Below are 20,034 nucleotides of genomic sequence, written 5' to 3'. Positions count from 1 at the left end.
TTGCTATTTATTTGCTCTTAATCAAATCTTTCATTCTTTTTTCTGTGTGTACCTACAATCAGCATTGTACAGCCTTTAGGCTATGCTACATTAACGCTGTCCTATCGCGGTCATCGTTTCTCGAAAATGACTACAGTAACAAAATTAATATTCGGTGGATCGAGGACAAATAATTAGCAAAAAAATATACTACAAGAATGAAATTGATATCCCTGTTACTTACAAAGATACAATAAGTGGCTACGTTAGCTTAGTATTACGCTAGCATAGCCATTGCTTCTCGAAAACGGCTGGAGCAAAAAAATTAATTCTTTAGCAAATAATTAGGAAATAAATAGCAAAAAAATATCGTGTTAATGGCATTGGCCTTTTGAAATGGCTACGCCAGCTTAATATACGTGTCACAATCCTCGTCAAAGTCGACCTATCTGAGCGACCTCGAGTGGGTTCAGAACGCTGTGTAAACGCAAACCTACCGTAAAGTTCTTGTTGGAGTCAGAGAGCGGTTGTGGGGTCGATAGGGTGTGGCGTCGAGACACCGCGGCGCCGATTCGCTTCCTCTCGTTTACTTTCCTCCTCCGCAACGCGAGGATGTTACGCGAGATTAAGAGCAAATCGACTGACCTCCCCTAATCTCCATAAAGAATCGGATTTATGATCGGTTTCCTACCGCTGTTTACGCTTTCGAAGAGTTCGCGGGCTCGGCTCCTTGGCAAGTAACTAACGAATCGGTGCCGTTCAGGGTAATCTGGTCGCCATGAATCTGGTAAACTCTGTAAACCTGTCCCTGTGAACTTCGAACTGTTAAATATGACAGGAGTTGTTCGGGTGCTTCTTCAAGATTTATCGGGGGTTTCGAGTAGATTTATCGCGGGGTTCCCCGGCTGAATTTATCGAGGGTCGTCTTGGATCTTCTTCGTTTAACCCTTTTCGAGGGTCTCTTCGGAGACTGGATCAATCCTGATCGATGTTACTATTCCATTTAGCTTTGGAGGGGATTTCTAGAGCTGGGTTACGTCTCGAGTGCGTTCGAAAATGGGGAAAAAGGGAGGAAAATACGCGAAGACTAACGCAGTTTGTAATTGATGCCCTTAACCTTTAGGGGGATAAATTTTTAATGAATTTTTATTGTTTCTGCTAGAGTTATAGCACAGAATAAGCGAATAAAAAGGTGGTTTAATATTACCGCACGTATAGTGAAAGGTTTAATGAATTTAGAATTCAGTCGTTCGGCGCGCTCTAGGATTCGTACAAGACTAACTGAACCACGAATCGATTGTTGGTTTTGAAAAACACACACACACACACACAGTCAGCGCTCATCACACGCACACCAAAACCGCGAATTTCAAACACCATGGTGTTAGGGAATATTCTTAAATTTGTACTGCATCGGTATAGTTTCTTCTAATTGAATGTAGACAAACCGAAGCAATTTATATTTGTAAATCGATTTCAATATACAAAAATGCTGTCTCCTTCCCATGTGGTATATATTTTCATTTTCAAAGGTATAGTAATTGTAAGTAATGGTAATATTCCATTGTTACATAAATATTTGATGTCAACAGCATGTATTTCTGACATTCTTTTATAAAATTTACTATATAATAATTAAAATAAGTAATCTTTTCCAAAATTTAATATTTAGAATGCAAGATTATATTTGGTTCTAAAAGATAATAGAAAAGACTGTAGTATTTTTATTATTATGCACATACTAGAATATATTAAATAAGGAAAATAGTGTTACAGAATGGTTAATATTAGTTTCAATGTTTAGAAAAAACGGATTGAGGATCACCGATTATCAGTTACCCCTGGTATAAAGACTCGGTCTATATCTTCATACAGTGGGTGTAGAATGTATTCGTACATCCATCAATTTCCCAAAAAAATTTTGTGTGAAGTTGTAGTTTATTAACTCCTTTCTATATAATCAATGATATTCTACATATTCTCGGAAATCTCTAGAATATAGTTCAAGCAATAATTTCTAGTTTATATAATTTGTGAAATTATTAAGAAAATACGAAAAATTGGTAGAAATATAGAAGCAATAAGTTCTTATGACGAACAATTTACGGTAGAATTTGTAACATAAGTACGTCAGTTTATTGCTTCATGGATATTAGAAAACATTAAATTTCCAGTAAAAAAAGGCTTACAAAATGCTCTAAGAAAGGAATAACAGAAGATCCCACCTCGAATAACATCGACATTTATGATAGTTAATTTAATGCCAAGAAGAGTTGCAGTAATTATAAAATCGAAAGGAAATCCCACAAAGTATTAATTATTTATAAATTAATGTAAATTTCGATTTTGTTTTAAATGAAGTTTTAAAAACGTAACACTTGTACGAATACTTATTGCTTCTGTATTTCTATCGATTTATTGTTTTTTCTTGTTGATTTCTCACTTATACAAAATACCTGATCTTTTCGTACTGTGTCTATTCTACAGATTTCCAAGAATATGTAGAATATCATTGTTTATAAAAAAAAGTCAATAAACTACAATTTCACATAGTTTTTTTGGAAAATCGGTGTACGAATGTCAATTGTCTCGATTAATGATAAACAACTCTATGAAAATCAAAGAAATTACTCCTTATGTACTTTATGTATTTATGCATTCAGTCAAATCAAATTCACCTCTTGAGGAATGAATATTAAATGCGATTTGTTTTTGATTGTATCTGTAAGTCGATTTTGACCTACAAACATGACGTCTCGCTTTAATATTGTATACTTTTTTCATTCTAAAAGCGATTGTAAATAATGATGATTTTGATAATCAAGTCAACGTACACACGTGTGCTAATGTCCCTCAAGAGGTTAAATTGCAATCTGACCGTTGTCTCGTTTAATAATAAATCCCTGCAAGAAAATCAAAGAAACTACCCCTTACGTCCCGACAATTACACTACTTCACACCAAGCAAACAAATTAAATAATTTGACGCAATTTCACACGTCCACCTCAGAGATCTTCAACGACTAAAAAAAAAAAACATAACTATCTATGCCTAACCTGTCGAAAGAAAGCCAAAGAAAATAAATCCCTCGCGCAATTTTATTCAAAGTTTTCTTCCCGAGCCAAGAGACTATAAATTAAAACCCGAGCGAAGAAAGCACGAGGCAGGTTTAAAACGCGTAGCACAAAGACTCTTAAAGTCGTCCCCTAATCAGCCAGGCAAAGACTGTGCCCTCCACGGATAGCCCCTATTGTAATTGGCTGAAAGTACTTTGGAGCGAATCAAAACACGACCGCGGAACTTTAAATCTCTGGCAGCTTCGAGGAGAACTTTAAATCGCGATAATAAAACATTTCGTTGGAGGAGGAAAAAGAACAGCCCCGCCAAGTTTGAGCTCCGTTGTTCGGGGCACGTCCATTGTTCTAGGGTCGCGCCAACATCTCCAACGAGGTTATCCGCTTTAAGTCACTCGCAGATTCATCGAATCAAACGCGAGGGGTGCGGTTGCCCCGCGAGAAGGACCGCGATTTTTATTTTATCTCCATCCCTATTGCGAGCACGGTGTATTCGCCCCTTGAAGTACAATTCGACGCGGGGCCCCGTGACAAATGTTGTTGGGGAAACGTTTCTTTCAATTTTTGGGTGGTCAGTTTTAACCCTCGTCGTGAAACTTCGGAGTTCACTCAACGTTCGCTCTTAGGGCACCCCGCGCGTTTCTTATGGGGTAAGTAATGGGGGTTGTGTAATAGGAGAAGATTGGTTTAACTTGGATGGATGAGTGTCAGAAGCATATCAATCGGTTAGGCTACGGTTACTATTGTGGGATTGGATGTAAGATGGTGATAAGAAACGGTTCAAGGTTCGATTAAACTTGAAATATGAAAGCTTATATTTAATATACGAAGTCTGATCAAAAAGTTCCAGGTCTTTCTCAATAACTCTTTATTAAATTTATTTTTAAATTATTCCAATTTGTCGCCTTCAAAGTACTCCCCTTGAGAGCGAATACACTTCTCTCACCGTTGTTTCCACTGTTCCATGCATCTGGAGAAGTCTTCTTCAGAGATGCTATTCAGCTGTTCCCGCGTTTCATCGGATCCTTTCATCGGATACTTCAGTTTGGGAAACAGCCAGAAGTCACGTGGAGCAGATCAGGCGAATAGGGGGGCTGGGGAAGGGTTGTCATGGCGTTTTTGGCTAAACACTGAGGAGCAAATGAGGAGCGCGGTGTGACAGGGCGCGTTTTCGTGGTGGAAAAACCACTTGCCTGTCGCCCACAATTCTGGCCTCTTCTGCCGAATCTTTTGGCGCAAAGCTTTCAGGGTGTCAAGGTAACGAAATCGGTTGATTATCTCACCTTGTGGGAGGAATTCGTGATGAATAACGCCCTTGGAGTTAAAGAAAACAGTGAGCATCACTTTGACGTTCGATCTCACCTGGTGAGCTTTTTTTGATCTTGGTGAGTTTTTTGACACCGTGAACGACTTATCACTTCATCACCAAAGCCTTTCTGAAGCATTTGAAAAGTTTCCGTGAACGATTTGCCCAATTCTACGCAAAATTTCACGCAAACACGCTGTTCTGCCTTCACGTCCATCACAAAAAACGCGGAACACGAAAAAGAGGCTTTACTAAAACAGCTGTAACATCGGTTTGGAGAAGGTTAGAGCAACCAAAAAAAGAGGAGGTTACTCAGAATGAATCTCGCTAAAAAACGAGCGCGAATCCAACCCTGCTCGTTAACGTGAAGGCGCGCAATTTGAAAAGTCCTGGAACTTTTTGATCAGACCTCGTATATATAGTACAACGACTGCGACGACTAACGACTCTCGACGACTTTTTACCTTCGACGACGACTATCGACTGACTGCCTGACAAGACGTCTAACCACCTAACGCTTGCTTCACTTTACCTCGCCTTTGTCCATGGATTTTTCCCAAAAACGTGCTTTCGTCGCTGGGCCTGAGAGGGGAAGTGCGTTGCAGTCCTCGCTTCCTCAGGTCTGCAGGCCCATGCCGCGTCGCCGCAATCCTATCGTAAATCTTAACCTATTTGCTTATCCTATACTATGAATCCGAATTCGGACGAAAATGTGTTCGGACGAGTTCTGACGAATTCGTTCAAACAAACTGTTACATCCGGCCCTGCCGGTGTCCCTTTTCATCGACCTCGCATTGCGAATAGTTAAGATCAGATACTTTTAGGAATGCGCTTGACATACGATTCGGAAACCGTTTCTCGGGAACCGAATCGTGGGATCTACGAATCAGCGAAATAGGCGTCAGCACTCAACGCCAGCACATCCGCTGAACTTGGGACCCCTCCCGATTTCAACGGATGCAAAAACGAAGGTTCTCGAACGCGGCTCGTGCCATGCGAGGATCACCTAGTATATAAACCCGTGGACACGCCCCACGGTGGCTCTTTTTTATTCCGCTGTCAGTACGTTCTCATCGTGGTGATTACCGAAATCTTGTAGTCGCGGACAGGTTAACTTCACGCGTTGTCGTTACCTACGAAAGTCCGACGTATAATCGGTTAAGATCACATCGAACCTTTATCATCAATCGAACACGCACTCAGCGTCGCGTTTTGTTCATCAAATACTAAATTATTGTAGTCACGGATAGAGTAATCGTACGCGCGCCGCGTTGTTACCGAGGAAAGTTCGTTGTTAATTAGTAGAGACCCGTGTCGCGAGTGATAGTTGCCGACAAACAGATCCTTGCAACAGCACAGCCCTGGGACCATAACAGATAGCTGGTACAACCAAACTGTAAGACCGACAAGCGGTAACGTACCTGACTAATTGTATACTTGATTTCCCAAAACCGATATTGTAATATAAACTCGTTATTTTGTAACAATATATATTTATATGCTAAACCTTGGAAACAATCATTGCAATCCCGAATTGCTCTTTCCCGTTAGCGAATACAGTTAAGGTGAGCTTTAGCTCTTTAATTGAAGACAAAGATCCCAAGAAAGAGTCTCAGATAAGCTGGGACGTAACAAAACAAACGCCTATTTTTCAATGGGAGTTTTTACACTACCAACGATAAAATTCCGTTTGTCAAAATTCCATTGTAATGTAAATATTAATATAAATTGTAATGTAATATTGTAATAAATGTAAATATTATTCATGTAAATGTAATACTAATGTAATATTAATTGTAAACATTATTCTCAAATGTAAATATTATTTCTAATTGTTTATGTAATTAATGTAAACGAATGCTCTGATTCGATGGACCCTTCTGCAAGCCCGGACGAATCACCGTCGTGAATAAAATCACCCCCTTCTTAACTCTTTGGGGCACGGTGGGATTAAAAGTGTCCCACCTTTTTGATGGACCGTAATGCATGGTGGGACATTTTTAATCCCACCTCGAAATTTTGCAATAGCTGCATGTGTATAGGTTTATATTTCGTCTTATTAACGTAAAGCAGTTGGTAATATATTCATCCAATGTTACAAATGTATGCACTTATGTTGGCAACTTTCAACATGCTAATATTGGTTCAACAATTGTTGTAAGCGGAAGGTTTATTGCGATAATATTTCTTTCCTGGTTTTATGTAAAAAATCGTAGAGGCAAGTTAATTTATATAAAAATTAGTTCTATATAAACAAGTGAAGTGTTTTATAATAAAAACTAAAGATTAAATTTGTTTGCAAATGATGAAAGTATGGTGGGATTTTATTCGTCCCACCATGCAACTTGGGGAGTAATACAAAAAAAACATATTTTTATTTATTGTTTATGTTTTAATATTCTTAAAACTATAAATGTGATTTGAATATAGTGTAGGTAATTTTTGACCCTTCAGCTTACCTTTATTAATAAAAATATAACAATTTTGTTTGATTTAAAACGCAATAAAATTCCTGTGCAACATGGGTCTATTTTATTATCTGAATTCCTATGCCGCAAAGAGTTAAATCACGATTTAAATTCATTAATCTGACGTTGAGCACGGGATCAAGTTTGTGATCCAATCTTCGACGTTCGTCTTTCGTCCTATCGGTCACCCTGTCCCCGGTTTCCTTGGCTCTCCCCCGCGTTCGTTGGGGATTCCCTTTCTCGGTTCCCTGGCAGCGTGCATTTTTTACCAAGCCGTAACGCGGGACTCTGTTGTGTCTTCTGGGCCGGGACAGAGATTCGGGTACCGGGATTCACGCCCCGACGACGACGACGGAATCTCAGCTTTATTTCGTCCCAAATCGAGTTACCGCGGAACCAACTTCCCCGGTAGTTCTCCCTTTTTGTCCCGTCGCATTCCGTGGACTCCTGGGACAAGTTTCTCTACGGGCTGCTAGAGTGTCTCGTAAAAGGAAATTGTGCCATGAAGAAAACGCGCGGCGCGACCACGGGAACGGCCTTGAAACGCGAAATTTATCTTCCCGCTTTGGGATCGGAGCAAATGTTGAACGATGACGGTAAAAAACAGAAACATTTTGTCCGAGTTGATTTTGAGTGGTCTGCTATGCACCAATTTTTATTTTCAGTTCATTAATGCATAGTTCGGGAACGTGTCCAAGTCAAATTTTCCAATTTGGAACAATTAAATTCACCACCATTCGCTTAATTTGCCTAAATATTTATAAATAGTTGCCTCAGTTAATTCCCTTAACTTGAAAGCTACGAGATAATAAGGTAATTCCGCGGACAAACTGTCTAATTAGTGGGACTGTTTTTCACGATAATAATAATAATAGTACTAACAATAAGGGAGCCCCGTATAATCCGGTACCCGTAACTCGCAATAATGCTCTATCGATTTAACGGTGAAATGTTGCGACGTTCCCCTATCTAGTTTGCGTGAATATGGCGTATACTTTACATATCTATCGAATTCGAAGCGGGTATGTCCGCATTATTCCGACACACATGTTCCGAACGCACAGGCTCTCTCACACGTACGCCGTTTATATTCCGCGTTCGGTTATTCGGCATCCCGATGAAAGTCGAATTTGACTTCCAACGTGGATACTTTTTTAAAAGCTAACGTCGTATATCGTCCAGGCTCTCCCTTCTTCTTTTTCATTTCGCGACGTTCGTTCTATTCAAATGACGTAATGAATACAAACTGATCATAAATTTAAATTGAACAGTTGTGGACATGTACACCGTGTAGCAAAAGCCAGATTTCGTTCCTGCTCGTCTCGATTCGTGTTCTTATTCGTACGGATTTCCATTCGGGGGTCATTCGACTTCCATGCAATTTTTGGCCAGGGATTGGGAAAATTCTCTTATCCGGACAAAAGATTCGATTCAGGAATAAAAAGGCTTTTTCATTCGTTTGAATCGTAGAATTAAATATCTCATATTTTTTGTACGAATAGTTTTAATTAATGGAAGACTTAGTAGAGAACGTATCCTTGAAGATAAGAGACGTTGTATGTCATCCTCTCATCCTATTCAATTTCAGTCAATCAAATATGTCCTAATGGAGATTATTTATTTTCTATCTGCATCTGCCACTTAATATTCATTTATTTATTATCTCAATGCTCGCAGGACTTTTTATTATCTTATAATAAATACGTATTCCTATAGGTAAAATGTTGTAATATTTTTTGGAAGAAGAATTGAAGGCTGACCTCGTTTAACTCGTTTTCCATTTAAAAAAGAGAAGCCATTTTAACTTTATACCGATCTTAAGCATGGCGATCCATTCAACCGCACACAGCGCCATCTCCACCATCAACTACGCGCCAACAAATATTTTTCCGACTCTTCAAAATACACACAGAAACATAACGCAAAAGGCAAAGTCCGAACACGGGCTGACTCCCTCGAAATTAATTCCCAAAGAAGACTTTTATATCCTCGCAACAGCATACTCCCATATCTAAAAAGGTTAAAAACCGTCGATCCTCTGAATCAGTGGGCCACCGGCCGAGAACTCGTGAAAACATTGTTCCTAGTACGTACTTAACGATCAGTTAAAATCCTCCAGCTCCGAAAGTGCCAGCGGTGATCGTCTCTCGAGCTCCATCCAACATTAATATTATATTGCTTCATTATTGCCAACGCTGTTTAAAAAGGCGAAATTGGATTGCGCTAAAGCTGCAGTGTCGGAACGAGCATCGCCATGGGAGCCAAGAATATTAAGGGAATACACCCAGTTACCAGGAGGAGCAGACAGCGCGGAATCGTATAAAAATATTTTCCGGCTTATTTAAACCGCCCTCCCCCGCCTCTCTCCTGTTCCGCTTTCATGTTCGCGCGGAAGTATATCCTCGGAGGAACGCGAGATCAACTCGGAAGCACTGTAATAACTGACAAAGTCCCGGCACCGTTAACGTTTACGATCCCCCCTTGCGAGCTACATCACACGCCCGCGGATCCTGCGAAAAAATACTCGGTGGAAATTCCACCAGCCTTCGTTATTCAGTGAGTAGAACGGCGTTAGGCGTGCAGAACTCCAAGATAAACGGAAGGGAGGCAACGGGGAGAGAGATTACTCGCTAACCTGAGAATCTACGGGACGGTGATGATCATAAAAATTGGAGGAAGCGAGGTATTTATTCGTTAAAAGGTTCGCTGGGTGAGCTGAGCACGGCGAGCAGGTGAACTAGTGGCGCTGGGGAGCAATATGGCGCTGCTAAGTTGCATATGACCGAGTAGTTGCGTTATTAGGTTGCATATGACCGAGTAGTGGCGTCAGTAGAATGCACATGGTATTGCAGTGACGGTACTAATAATCTTGAACTACATGCTGAGACCTTAGCATTCTCTCAATGTTTCTGGAAGACTACAGGAAGGCCCTATGTTGATATTATTAATGCTTTCTTAACATTCTATTGCCACGAATACTAAGATTATATTGACTTCTCGAATGAGATCTCTAATTTGAGATTTGAGAATCGGGTCACCTTTGCCTCAACGATAATCATTTTATTACCACTTTGAGTTCCAAAGAAATTAAACTTGAAGAAAACCTAGTGGTGAGACGTATCATAGCTAGACATATCATAGCTTCCCTCCTTTCAGATTAAGCATATATCTAACGTGTCTCCAAAAATTAAGGACAACTCCTAAATCCAACTGATACATTAAAAACTGGGAAAAGAACCCTACATCTCCTCCAAGCAACACCCTCCTCTTCATGATGTTAGGATCCATCCTCTATACGGTAATGGTTTTCTTGAACCTTCCAGCTAAGAAAATCTTCCTTAAGGGGGTCCACCTGTGTAACGTTTAATTTTCAAGGCAATTTTCAAGACAATTTTCAAGAATTTTTTGCAGTAAAATTATTAGTGCAATTATGATAATTTTTTTTAATTGGTAGATCGACGCTTTAACATTAAACGTGAATGTTTTTAAATAAACGTTTTTTACGTCTTGAAACTTTAAACGCGTTTTTCTCGAAACCATGTTTTTGGAAATGGCGAACAGCATTGCGCAAAATCCATTACATAAATCGGGATGAAATTCTTTTTTTACAATTTTCAAACGTAATTGGTGGTACTGGCGGCGAGATTCATGTTAAAACAATTTTTTTCCAACGTCTATTAGCCATTAGATAAGGGAAAAGATACCTTAAAATATCATTTTTTAGTTTATACGCCACACTATTAACAATTTTCAAAATTTTGTGAATATCTAATCGTCAGTATCTTCAAAATGTAATTATAAAAAAAGTGATATTTTACTTTTTTGTGTCAGATGATCAAGTACGATCAAATCCTGCTCGGCGAATAACTCTTCTACTTTTAAGTGATCTCATTAAAGCGCCGTCTAGGAATATCCACATATCGAAACATTGTGATAAAATCAAAAATCAATGTCAAAGCGTCGATCAACCAAATAAACAAAAAATTATCATAATTCCAATAGTACTTTTCCTACAAAAAATTCTTGAAAATTGCCTTGAAAATTAAACGTTTCACAGGTGAACCCCCTTAATGGCGCTATTAGGTTACATATGACCGAATAGTTGCGTTATTAGGTTGCACATGACCGAGTAGTGGCGTCAGTAGAGTCCATATGGCATTGCAGTGACGGCACTAATAATCTTGGACTACATTCTGAGGTCTTAGCACTCTCTCAATGTTTCTGGAAGGCTACAGGAAGGCCCTGTTGATATTGTTATGTTTAGGTCTAACGAGAACTTTAATAAGTAACAAGTAACTTTATGTAACAGGGTTTGTACAATAGAAATGTAATTAAATTTATATGCTAGTTTCGGAACGTCTCCACTGAAAGGCGTCTTGCTCGAATCTGACAGCTTGACAAGCGATCGATTTGATCACCTTCTTCTCGCTGTCTACTTATTCCGGTCGCGAGCACCAGCAGGCCTTGGATCCATGCAAAGGGTGCTCGCAACAATATTATTAAATTTGAACGATTTCTAACTATTGCTGTTATGGGAAACATAGTTCAGCGAACCTTGGACTTAGCTTTAAAAAAATTTCCTTAAAAGTATTCCCGAAGATGAGCCATTTTTCGAGCCATTGAGTCGACCCCCTTAATTGCGCGCCCGCCGGACAAAGCTGCCACACACATGTACCTAGGGTATTGAACGCGGTACAGAGAGGCCACGAGGTCGCCGAGGCAGCGACGTTTTTAATCTGGAAAGCTCGCGGGGTTTTGATCTCATTAGACGCCGCTGGAACGCGCTTCCTCTACGCGTTGCTCGGGGCAGGCAGCCTACTCCCTGTTTCTTAACAATTTAAAGAAATTCCAATTCGAATAACTGCGCCCACCCGCCAGCGGGATCGTCTAAAGAGTTACGGTTAATGGAGGGGAAAAATAGCGTTCCCTCTATCCTCGCCCCTGCGAAGAGGCGAAGGAACGGATTGAAAGAGCGCGAGAGTTTGAAAGCGGCCCCGTCCTGCTCTGGGTAAATTGAAAATCAGCCAGCGGCGTTAGGCGAATACTTGGCGAATAGTTTCGCGACGGGCGGGGCGAAGTTGCGTGAGAAAATTCGACTGGTTGCATTTAGTCAATGGGAAGGACACCTTTGTTCGTGGCATTTTCGAGGACGCTTTCAAAATTCCTCTGACGCGAATTTGCCTTGGGAGAGGCACCCTTGGAAGACAATTGGCTGATGTTTTCAGAGATTGAATGTTAATCGAGGAGACGTCTACGTGTTGTGGTTGAAAGATTATGGTCTAGGCTCTATCGGTGAGACTTTGTGAAATAACTAACAATTTAGTTAATTGAATGCTTAGACGAGTTGCAATTATTATAACATCAAAAGGAAATCCTACGAAGAAAGTATTATATACTTATAAATTAATGTAAATTTCTTTTTTATTAATGAAGTCTTAAAAATTAAACAGTCGTGCGAATACTTATTGCTTCACTATTTCTATCGATTAATTGTTTTCTTCTTGTTAATTTCGCAACTTACATAAATAGCTATTCTTTTTTGTACTCTATCTATTTTAGAGATTTACGAGAATATGTAGAATAAGTTAATAAATTACAATTTTACATAGTTTTTTTGGAAATTGATCAGTGTACGAACACTTTCTACACCCACTGTAGCTTTCTAGAGCAATTTTTGAATTATCTTCATTTTCACAAAGTAATAGATCACTTTCTAAGAAACATATTCCGTTTCGCGAAAAAAAGTTTCTTCAGAAACTGAAAAGTTATTCGATTAGCCTAGTTTTGTTTCCATTAATTATGACCCGATACACTCGTGCTCTAGTGACAAGCAGCAAGTATCGGTTGGCGACGCAACTTGCGCGTTAAGTGGATGAGAAAAGTTTTCCTAATACCATCTAAAGATGAAGGAAGGAGAAGGGGGGAAGGGAGAGGAAAGGATTGATCTACGGACCCCATCGAAGAGATTAGTCGTAGCCTGGCAATTTTCATCAAGAGATCACACTCGAGCTGAACCATTCGTTCAACAAGTCGAAACAAGCTCCATATTCTCTGGCGATCATCCGAAGGAAACTGATGATAGATAGCGGGACACCGAGAGGAAACATTTTCGTTTGACTCTAGTATCAAACCTCCGTGGCCAATTGAAGTTTTTTCGAGGAATTTTTTAAATTTGTTTAATAGTGGAGCACTCCATTGATAAGACTCGGTAATGTAGAGCTCTCTGCTGATAAGGCAGGTTGTCCTGCTGGCAACGTAGAGCTCTCTGCCAATAAATCTTCTAAGGTTCTACTTAGCAATCTCTTACCGACAGAATTCTGTACATTATCGACGGATATCACAGACAGAGAGACCTACAGTGTTAGAAACATCTATTTTGAGGGCTTTCGATCACGATCCTAAGGCGCCTTTCTTGCAGATGGAGTAATACACCAGTAATACTCCACCGCTTCGAAGGCGATACTAACTGCATCCCAGTTTCCCATTTCCACGTTGAATTTTCCATCGATAAGAAGTATACTCCTACCCAGGAGGCGAAACAATATTCGACGGAGCTTATCGACGCCAGCGATATCCATCAACGCAGCAAATCAGTGGCCTGAGCATCCCGTGCTGCTCATTAAAAGCTCGTTAGAGGGTGCGAAGCTCAGCAAAGTGCGGCGTGCCAAGTTCTCGGACTCCACTTCCGTGGAAATCGTGTTGAACGCTCGAAAGTCGTGTTCACGCAAAGCAGGATATAAACTAACCCGATTACTCGCGAGATTACGCTCGTAAAAAAGTAATCTGCAATTAAATTAACCGCGACGACCGCGACCAGCAAAATCTTAGCGCGGAGGAAGAATTCGACCACATTTTTCATCCTTTTTCGTTTCCCACCCTTAATCGGCACTACCGTGATCAAACTGGCGAATTTGATGCTCACCTGTGTCTTCACGTCGCCTCCAACTGTAACCTTCGACTGGAAATTGCTCTGCTCCGTGAGAATCTTCGCGTTATTTATATAAACGTCTTCGCCGTGCGTGCTTGGCCGCCTGGTGACCCATAACGGAGGATTACCGTCGAGTTCCGACGAGATTGAATCCCCAAGATTCTCGATCGTTTTCGGGAAGTTTGCTGAAACAGAAGACAGGCACGTATTACACAACCTTGGCAAACTTTGCAGGTGGCAAGCGTTAACGGTACTTTCCTCGTGATTAAATTCATTTGTTTGCTACTTTCAAAACTTCGTGTTTAAGGGGTTAGTCGCAGTGAGGAAGAGGAAAAGCGACATTTCTTTGTGATTTTTTTTAGTTATTAAATAATAATTTGCATAAATCACAATTAAGTATATTATAAAGCATGTTTTAAAGAACTAAAAAAGATTTTTTGTTTTAAGAAACATTAATTTATATCGTCATAACAGCCGATGACGTAGACGATGATTTAAAAACGTAGGTTTGCGGTGAGCAAGATTTCTCTACATTTATCTGAAAACAAAAACAAAGGTAAATTACGAAAATAGATTAGTCTAGCGGGTCCCTGAACGAAGGATTTTGGAAAAAATTAATTTAAAACAAGATGGCGTACATTTGAAGTTGATTTCCAATTTTTTCATTAAAATTCAGCGATTCAATACAGGATAAAAAAAAAGTATACAAGAAAATAAAAAATCCTTCGATCAGGGACCCGTTACTCTAATATATTTTCTAAATCTACCTTTAGTTTCATTTTTAGGTGCACCAGTATGAAGAAATCTTGCTCACCGCAAACCAAGTGGCCACCCACGCCATCGCCTGTTATGACGAAATGAATTAACCTTTTTTTAAAACAAAAATTCTTTTGAAGTTCTTTAAGACATACTTTGTAATATATTTACATTTCATTATTAAAAATTTGTATTTAATACCTTAAAACACACACACACACACACAAGAAACTGTCCGTTCCATTTTCCTGACTGCGACTAACTCCTTTGGGGGCTTGGAACATCAAAACATGAAAAAAATCATTTTTTTTTTTTAATTTTTTTTTTAATTAAAATTTTAGCGATTCTGAACAAGTCTACGCAAAAAAAAGTTGAATTTAGAGCACTACAAGTGGTAAAAAAATGTTTTCTTTTAAAAACCGAGGTTTTTTTAGAAATTCCAAATAATTAATTTTTTTAAAACGTGTAAAGTTGAAAAAAAAATTTATAGGTTTGCGCGGCGATCATTTTCTTTGGAATCAAAATATTGAAAAAATCCTCGGTGTAAATTAGGCCGAACTATCAAAAAACACGTGTCAAATATCGGCTTACCCGTTTCTGAGAAAAGTGTACCTTTATACCAAAAATCTAGGTTTTCAGAAGATGCAAAAAACTAAACATTTCTATTTCCCGTTTGATTATCGATATAAATTAATATTTATTTCGATAATCGAACGGGATTCGTCGCCTTGTTAAGTTTATCAAAATCGATTAGCTTTTTCGGAAATTTATTGTATTCTTTACCCTAGAAAACAATACCCTATGGCTGTGACCAAGGTAACCGCGTCTCTGGTCTTCCGCAAATTTTACTGTCGTCGTTTTCTCTTCGAGAAAGTTTTCAGTTGTATTTCCTTATATTTTTTACAGTTTTGTCGCGTTTTTTTTAATAAGTTCGTGTCGTCGAACTTTTTTTGTGGGAAAAAAAGAAATTTTGTGAAAAAAAATTCCATTTTTTTTTTAAAGAAATGTTGTTTTCCATTTCTAGTGCTTTAAATTCAATTTTCATTGTTCAGAATCGCTTAAATATTAATAAAAAAAATTTTTTTTAATGTGATTTTTTTTCATTTTTTGATGTTCCAAGCGCCTTAAGGAAGATCCTGATAAAGGGACATTGTTAGTTCTCGTAGGATTAAATTCATATCTGACTGACAATTCATGTCACGATCAACTATCAGGAAATTTTCTAGTCGTGACCACCGGATCCGTTCAAACAAAAACAGAAATAATTACTTTCCGCGGTCTCCATCGAAATTTCCCGCGAGGTAGTTTGCGTTTTCGAGTTTTTTCGATTCCCGTAAAGTTCCGCGGCAGGGTCACATTTAATCGCGCAACAATCATCGAAAAAAATGAAACCCTCTCCAGTGGTATCGTGCATCCAACACTTGATAGAGATTGGAAAAATATCGAATGTTGAAAAATTGGTCCCGCATGAACAAAATCCAGCGCGCAAACATTTGCGCGACGGTCCCAAGATACGCGAAAACAGTGACCTGTTTCGCGATCGAATTGCCATCGGTAACGAAAAATGACTTCCAATTGCATTCGACGGTGGAAAAACGCTACGTGAAAAATTAGCGCCGCGCCCGAGGCCAGAACTTCGTGCGGGCAAAACGTTTTCCGCGGCGTTTGTTTCAAATCCACTTGAAACTTTTAAGTCGATAGGGGAGATCTATATCGAGACTGGTGATCGATCGCCAGCAACTCTGGGCAAAAGAACTATCATCGCTGGCGAATGTCGATGGAATTCCCATTCATCGTCGCGACTTGGTTGACCTAGGTGGGTTAACTGGAACTCCAAATCGCTTTCGAATATTATGGTTCCAATCTAGGTTTCGTTTTATCTCTGGCCTTGCAATGGTATTTAGGTGGAATGAATTAAGGCTTATTGGGGTAGATTTATAGCTTGTGAATATTTAAATAATCAGTTTCTGATCGTTTGCAGATTTTCTTCAACGGTGCGTAAGGAAATGAAACGAATTAGGTCTTATTGGATTGGAGTTTATAGCTTATGGATTTTTAAATATTCATTTTCTGGTCATTTGTAGATTTTCTTCGGAATTGTGCAAAGAAAATTATAGAACGAGATACTTGGTAATTTTTTAAAAATGAAAATAAAATTACTACCATATAGACTGTGGATTTTATGGATTTATAGAGTACATTAATATATATAAAAAAAAACATACAAGAAATATATACATATACATTGTATGTAATATATAGAAGACAAAAGTTAATAATTAGAACTTTCCAAGAAAATAGATGAACTGTGTTGCTCTAAAAGGAAGAGGTTATATTTTACATACACATAATATATACAATATTTACAAATATACAAAATAGTTACTATTACCTAGAAGGAAGAGAAACGACAATTAAAGTCTATTCTCCTTAAATGTTCTCGGGTCTATTATTTATTGTTTATTATTCTTTCACTATTAAAACTGTCACTCGAATATTTCGATTTTGCCCATGTGCTCTCTTACATCATCGATGTATATGTCGCAGGACGATGATAAAAATGGAGATTTGATCAAATCCCTAAGGTAGAACCGAAATATTACTAGATTAAGAGATACAAGACGCTGGGATAATATCTCGCGAGGTAATAAAATAAATAAATAATTATATTAATTTGACGTATGTGTGTTAAATCTAGCATCGAGTTGTGTAATATTCGCCTGATTGGATTAGGTTTGTGTCTAGTTTTAAAGGGGAGTGGTTACAAGCGAAACATAGAGCTGTGTGGGTTGTTATTTTAACATCTTCCGTGAATTGATCATCTACCTTAGGGATTTGATCAAATCTCCATTTTTATCATCTTTCTGCGACATATACATAACATCAGAGGACACGCTGAGCTAATCAACAACCGCGGCCAATTTGACTTGAAGAAAGCCTCCTTTCTTTACATATATATTCTATTAATTAGTACTTTGGACTTGGAGAAGATACCTCTTAAGTACAGAGAAATAGACTTAAATACAAAACGTATATATAGAGTCTGACTACCGACTATCAAGAATTTATTATAAATATATCCATTTCCAAAGCAAGAAACGATTGTTCATCTTCTAAACACAGCCCCGCCGAAAGGCTCCCATAGAGGATTCGAAGAGAGCAAGAGAACGCGGAACAAAGCCAACGATAAAGGTTTGCAGTCACGACGGAGAAAAAGCTTCAGAGGACAAGAAATCCACCACAAAAGTACAAAGGTGGTGGTTTTATTATCTCGTTACCATCTGGAATGTTCTCGTAATCCTGAGGTTTTTCCGGCCTCCGAAACCGCGTGAAGGTATCGTTCTGCATCCTCGCAAGAGGGACGTTCAATCTCGGACACAAAGGGGGTGGAGGAGGACGATAGCGACGACAACAATGGCACTCATTACGAACGCCAGAAATTGGGTTCTGTTTCGTAAACTGCTGGTCGCTTCCAGGACAAGGGGCTCTCGTTTGCCCGCACTAAAGGGACCCCGTCTTTCCCTGGGAAATCATTTTCTTAACCGCGCGACGCAGAGGTGGACCAACCGGAGAGATTCCACTCGAGTATTTCACTAGCTCTTGGATTTTGGGTTGTGCCTCAGAAGGAACATCTATTGGTTATTGGGGTTAGAAAATGATTATCACTCAGTTATTCCCTTTTATAAGACATTGTTTATTTCGACCAGAAAGTTAGGAGCTGCGATGTTGCTCTCAAGAAGACTACGATCGAACTGAGTATTTCGACGTCAGTGGAAAAATGCAATGAAAACTATCGGTGCCCTCTTGTCTCAGAAAAAGGTCTGCTGATTTTCTCTTTTAGGTCATAAACTAACTCAAAGAGACTTTTTCCGGTGTTGGTTTATTTTTGACAGTCGGAGTCTTAGACTTCGAGTCGTCATGGGCCCAAAGTATCCAACATTGTTAAACAATATTTTAGGAGTGCAAAGGGTTGGAGGGACGTTGGCTTGCAGTGGAGGGCCAAGATAATTGCATCTATTTCAAAGAAATCTATTCGAGTCTATCAAGTCTGTTTCAAAGTTTCTTTTTCGACCCTAGAAGGATACAAACAAACAATCTTATACGTATTCGTATCCTCTATGTGTATCGAATACATTTGTCTGGAGTAAATGATAAGTTTGATGTTGACAAATAAATTTTTCATTATAATTGTATACATATTTATAATGAAACATTTATTTGGAGACATCAAACTTGTACAATACTTTAGATAAATTTCTTCCACAGAAATATGGGCCACGAATACCTGTGGGACTAATTGTATGTTTCAGTGAAAATTTCTGGTTGTCATTGGCTAAATTACAATTGAGACTTGCACGAATTGCAGGGGTAAATTGTCCCCTCTTATCTGGCTACTCCTCCTGATTCATAGCCAACTCTGTTTCAATATAATTAATTTCTAAAAACAAATATAATCCAAATAGAAGAATAGAAAATAGCCAGATCAAAAGGGTTAACAGTCCAATCCACAATAGTGATCTGTTTCACCAGTTCTCGACCATGACATCCCACCAATTTCTTGGACAATGCAACTACGCTAATTTCCCAAGTAAATCAGGATCTTCAAATTAAGGGGGGAGTCTGGTTCAGTAATCCTACGAAATTACTCGTTACCTATGAGGTTTAGAGCTAATAAAGGTCAACACTTTTTTATTTAGAATTCGATACTCTACCATATTTTTGTATAAAAAATATACCATTCCATTTAAAAAACTGAAAGTCACCTTCATTTCTCAGAAAAGAGTTTAAATACGAAAGATTTATCTACCTGGTTACATTGCACATAAATAATAGTATCACTTTTTCCTCTTTCACTTTTTTGTCATACGTACCATTTACGAGAAAAAAGCTGGCTAGTAATAGCCTGAACACCCTGTATATGTATACATTCAAATTAAATCTACACTGTCAAATTTTCTTCTTTGAACGTCCCTTCATATGTAAAAAAAGTTTCAATAACAAAAATTAATTATATCTGGAAATTATATGCATTAGAAAAATACATAAGCCGGACCAGACTCGCCCTCAATAAGAGCCCCTTACGTTCCAAGACACCGATCAGCAAAGAATCGCGCATTATTCATACAAGTGCCACGGGCCAAAAAGAACCTGGACAAATACGTCCCACTAGGCGATCAATAGCTCTCCCGTTGATCTCTGCATCGTTTTGTCCCAGACGTCCCTTTCAACGAAGGTGGATGATTAAGTCTTCGATCGAATCCCATTTATTCTCGCCCGCGGAGCCCCTTGGGGCACAGGTGTGATGGCCGACCACAAAACGAGAACATTCGTACAAAGCTGCTCGCTCCATCGATTTATATTCCTCCCCCATTTCCTTCTTTGCCAGTTGAAAACTCCTGGCGTTGTCCGGTTCGGTAGTCGATCGCAGACTTTCGAAGCGTCGGCTAACAAAAGAAACTAACGTGTCGCTGGATTATCGAAAATACGCCGCGCGAAGTGTCAAAAGCGCTTGGCCTGGCGACA

At 39.0% G+C, this 20,034-nt stretch overlaps 1 protein-coding gene across 4 annotated transcripts in view; it reads right to left on the bottom strand.

Annotated features, from left to right (window-relative positions):
* LOC128886390 (fasciclin-1) overlaps positions 1-20,034 on the bottom strand; it is a 441,990-nt gene that overhangs the window by 107,839 nt on the left and 314,117 nt on the right. For all 4 annotated transcript variants that reach the window (XM_054141248.1, XM_054141250.1, XM_054141249.1 and 1 more), the window contains exon 3: positions 13,750-13,940. In XM_054141248.1, coding sequence (XP_053997223.1) covers positions 13,750-13,940 — 191 coding nt within the window. The remainder of the gene's footprint in view (positions 1-13,749; positions 13,941-20,034) is intronic.

Source organism: Hylaeus anthracinus, unplaced genomic scaffold (assembly GCF_026225885.1).
Source record: "Hylaeus anthracinus isolate JK02 unplaced genomic scaffold, UHH_iyHylAnth1.0_haploid 11982, whole genome shotgun sequence".
NCBI lineage: Eukaryota > Metazoa > Arthropoda > Insecta > Hymenoptera > Colletidae > Hylaeus > Hylaeus anthracinus.
Note: the sequence above shows the minus strand (reverse complement) of the source record. Positions and strands in the feature narration are given on the sequence as shown.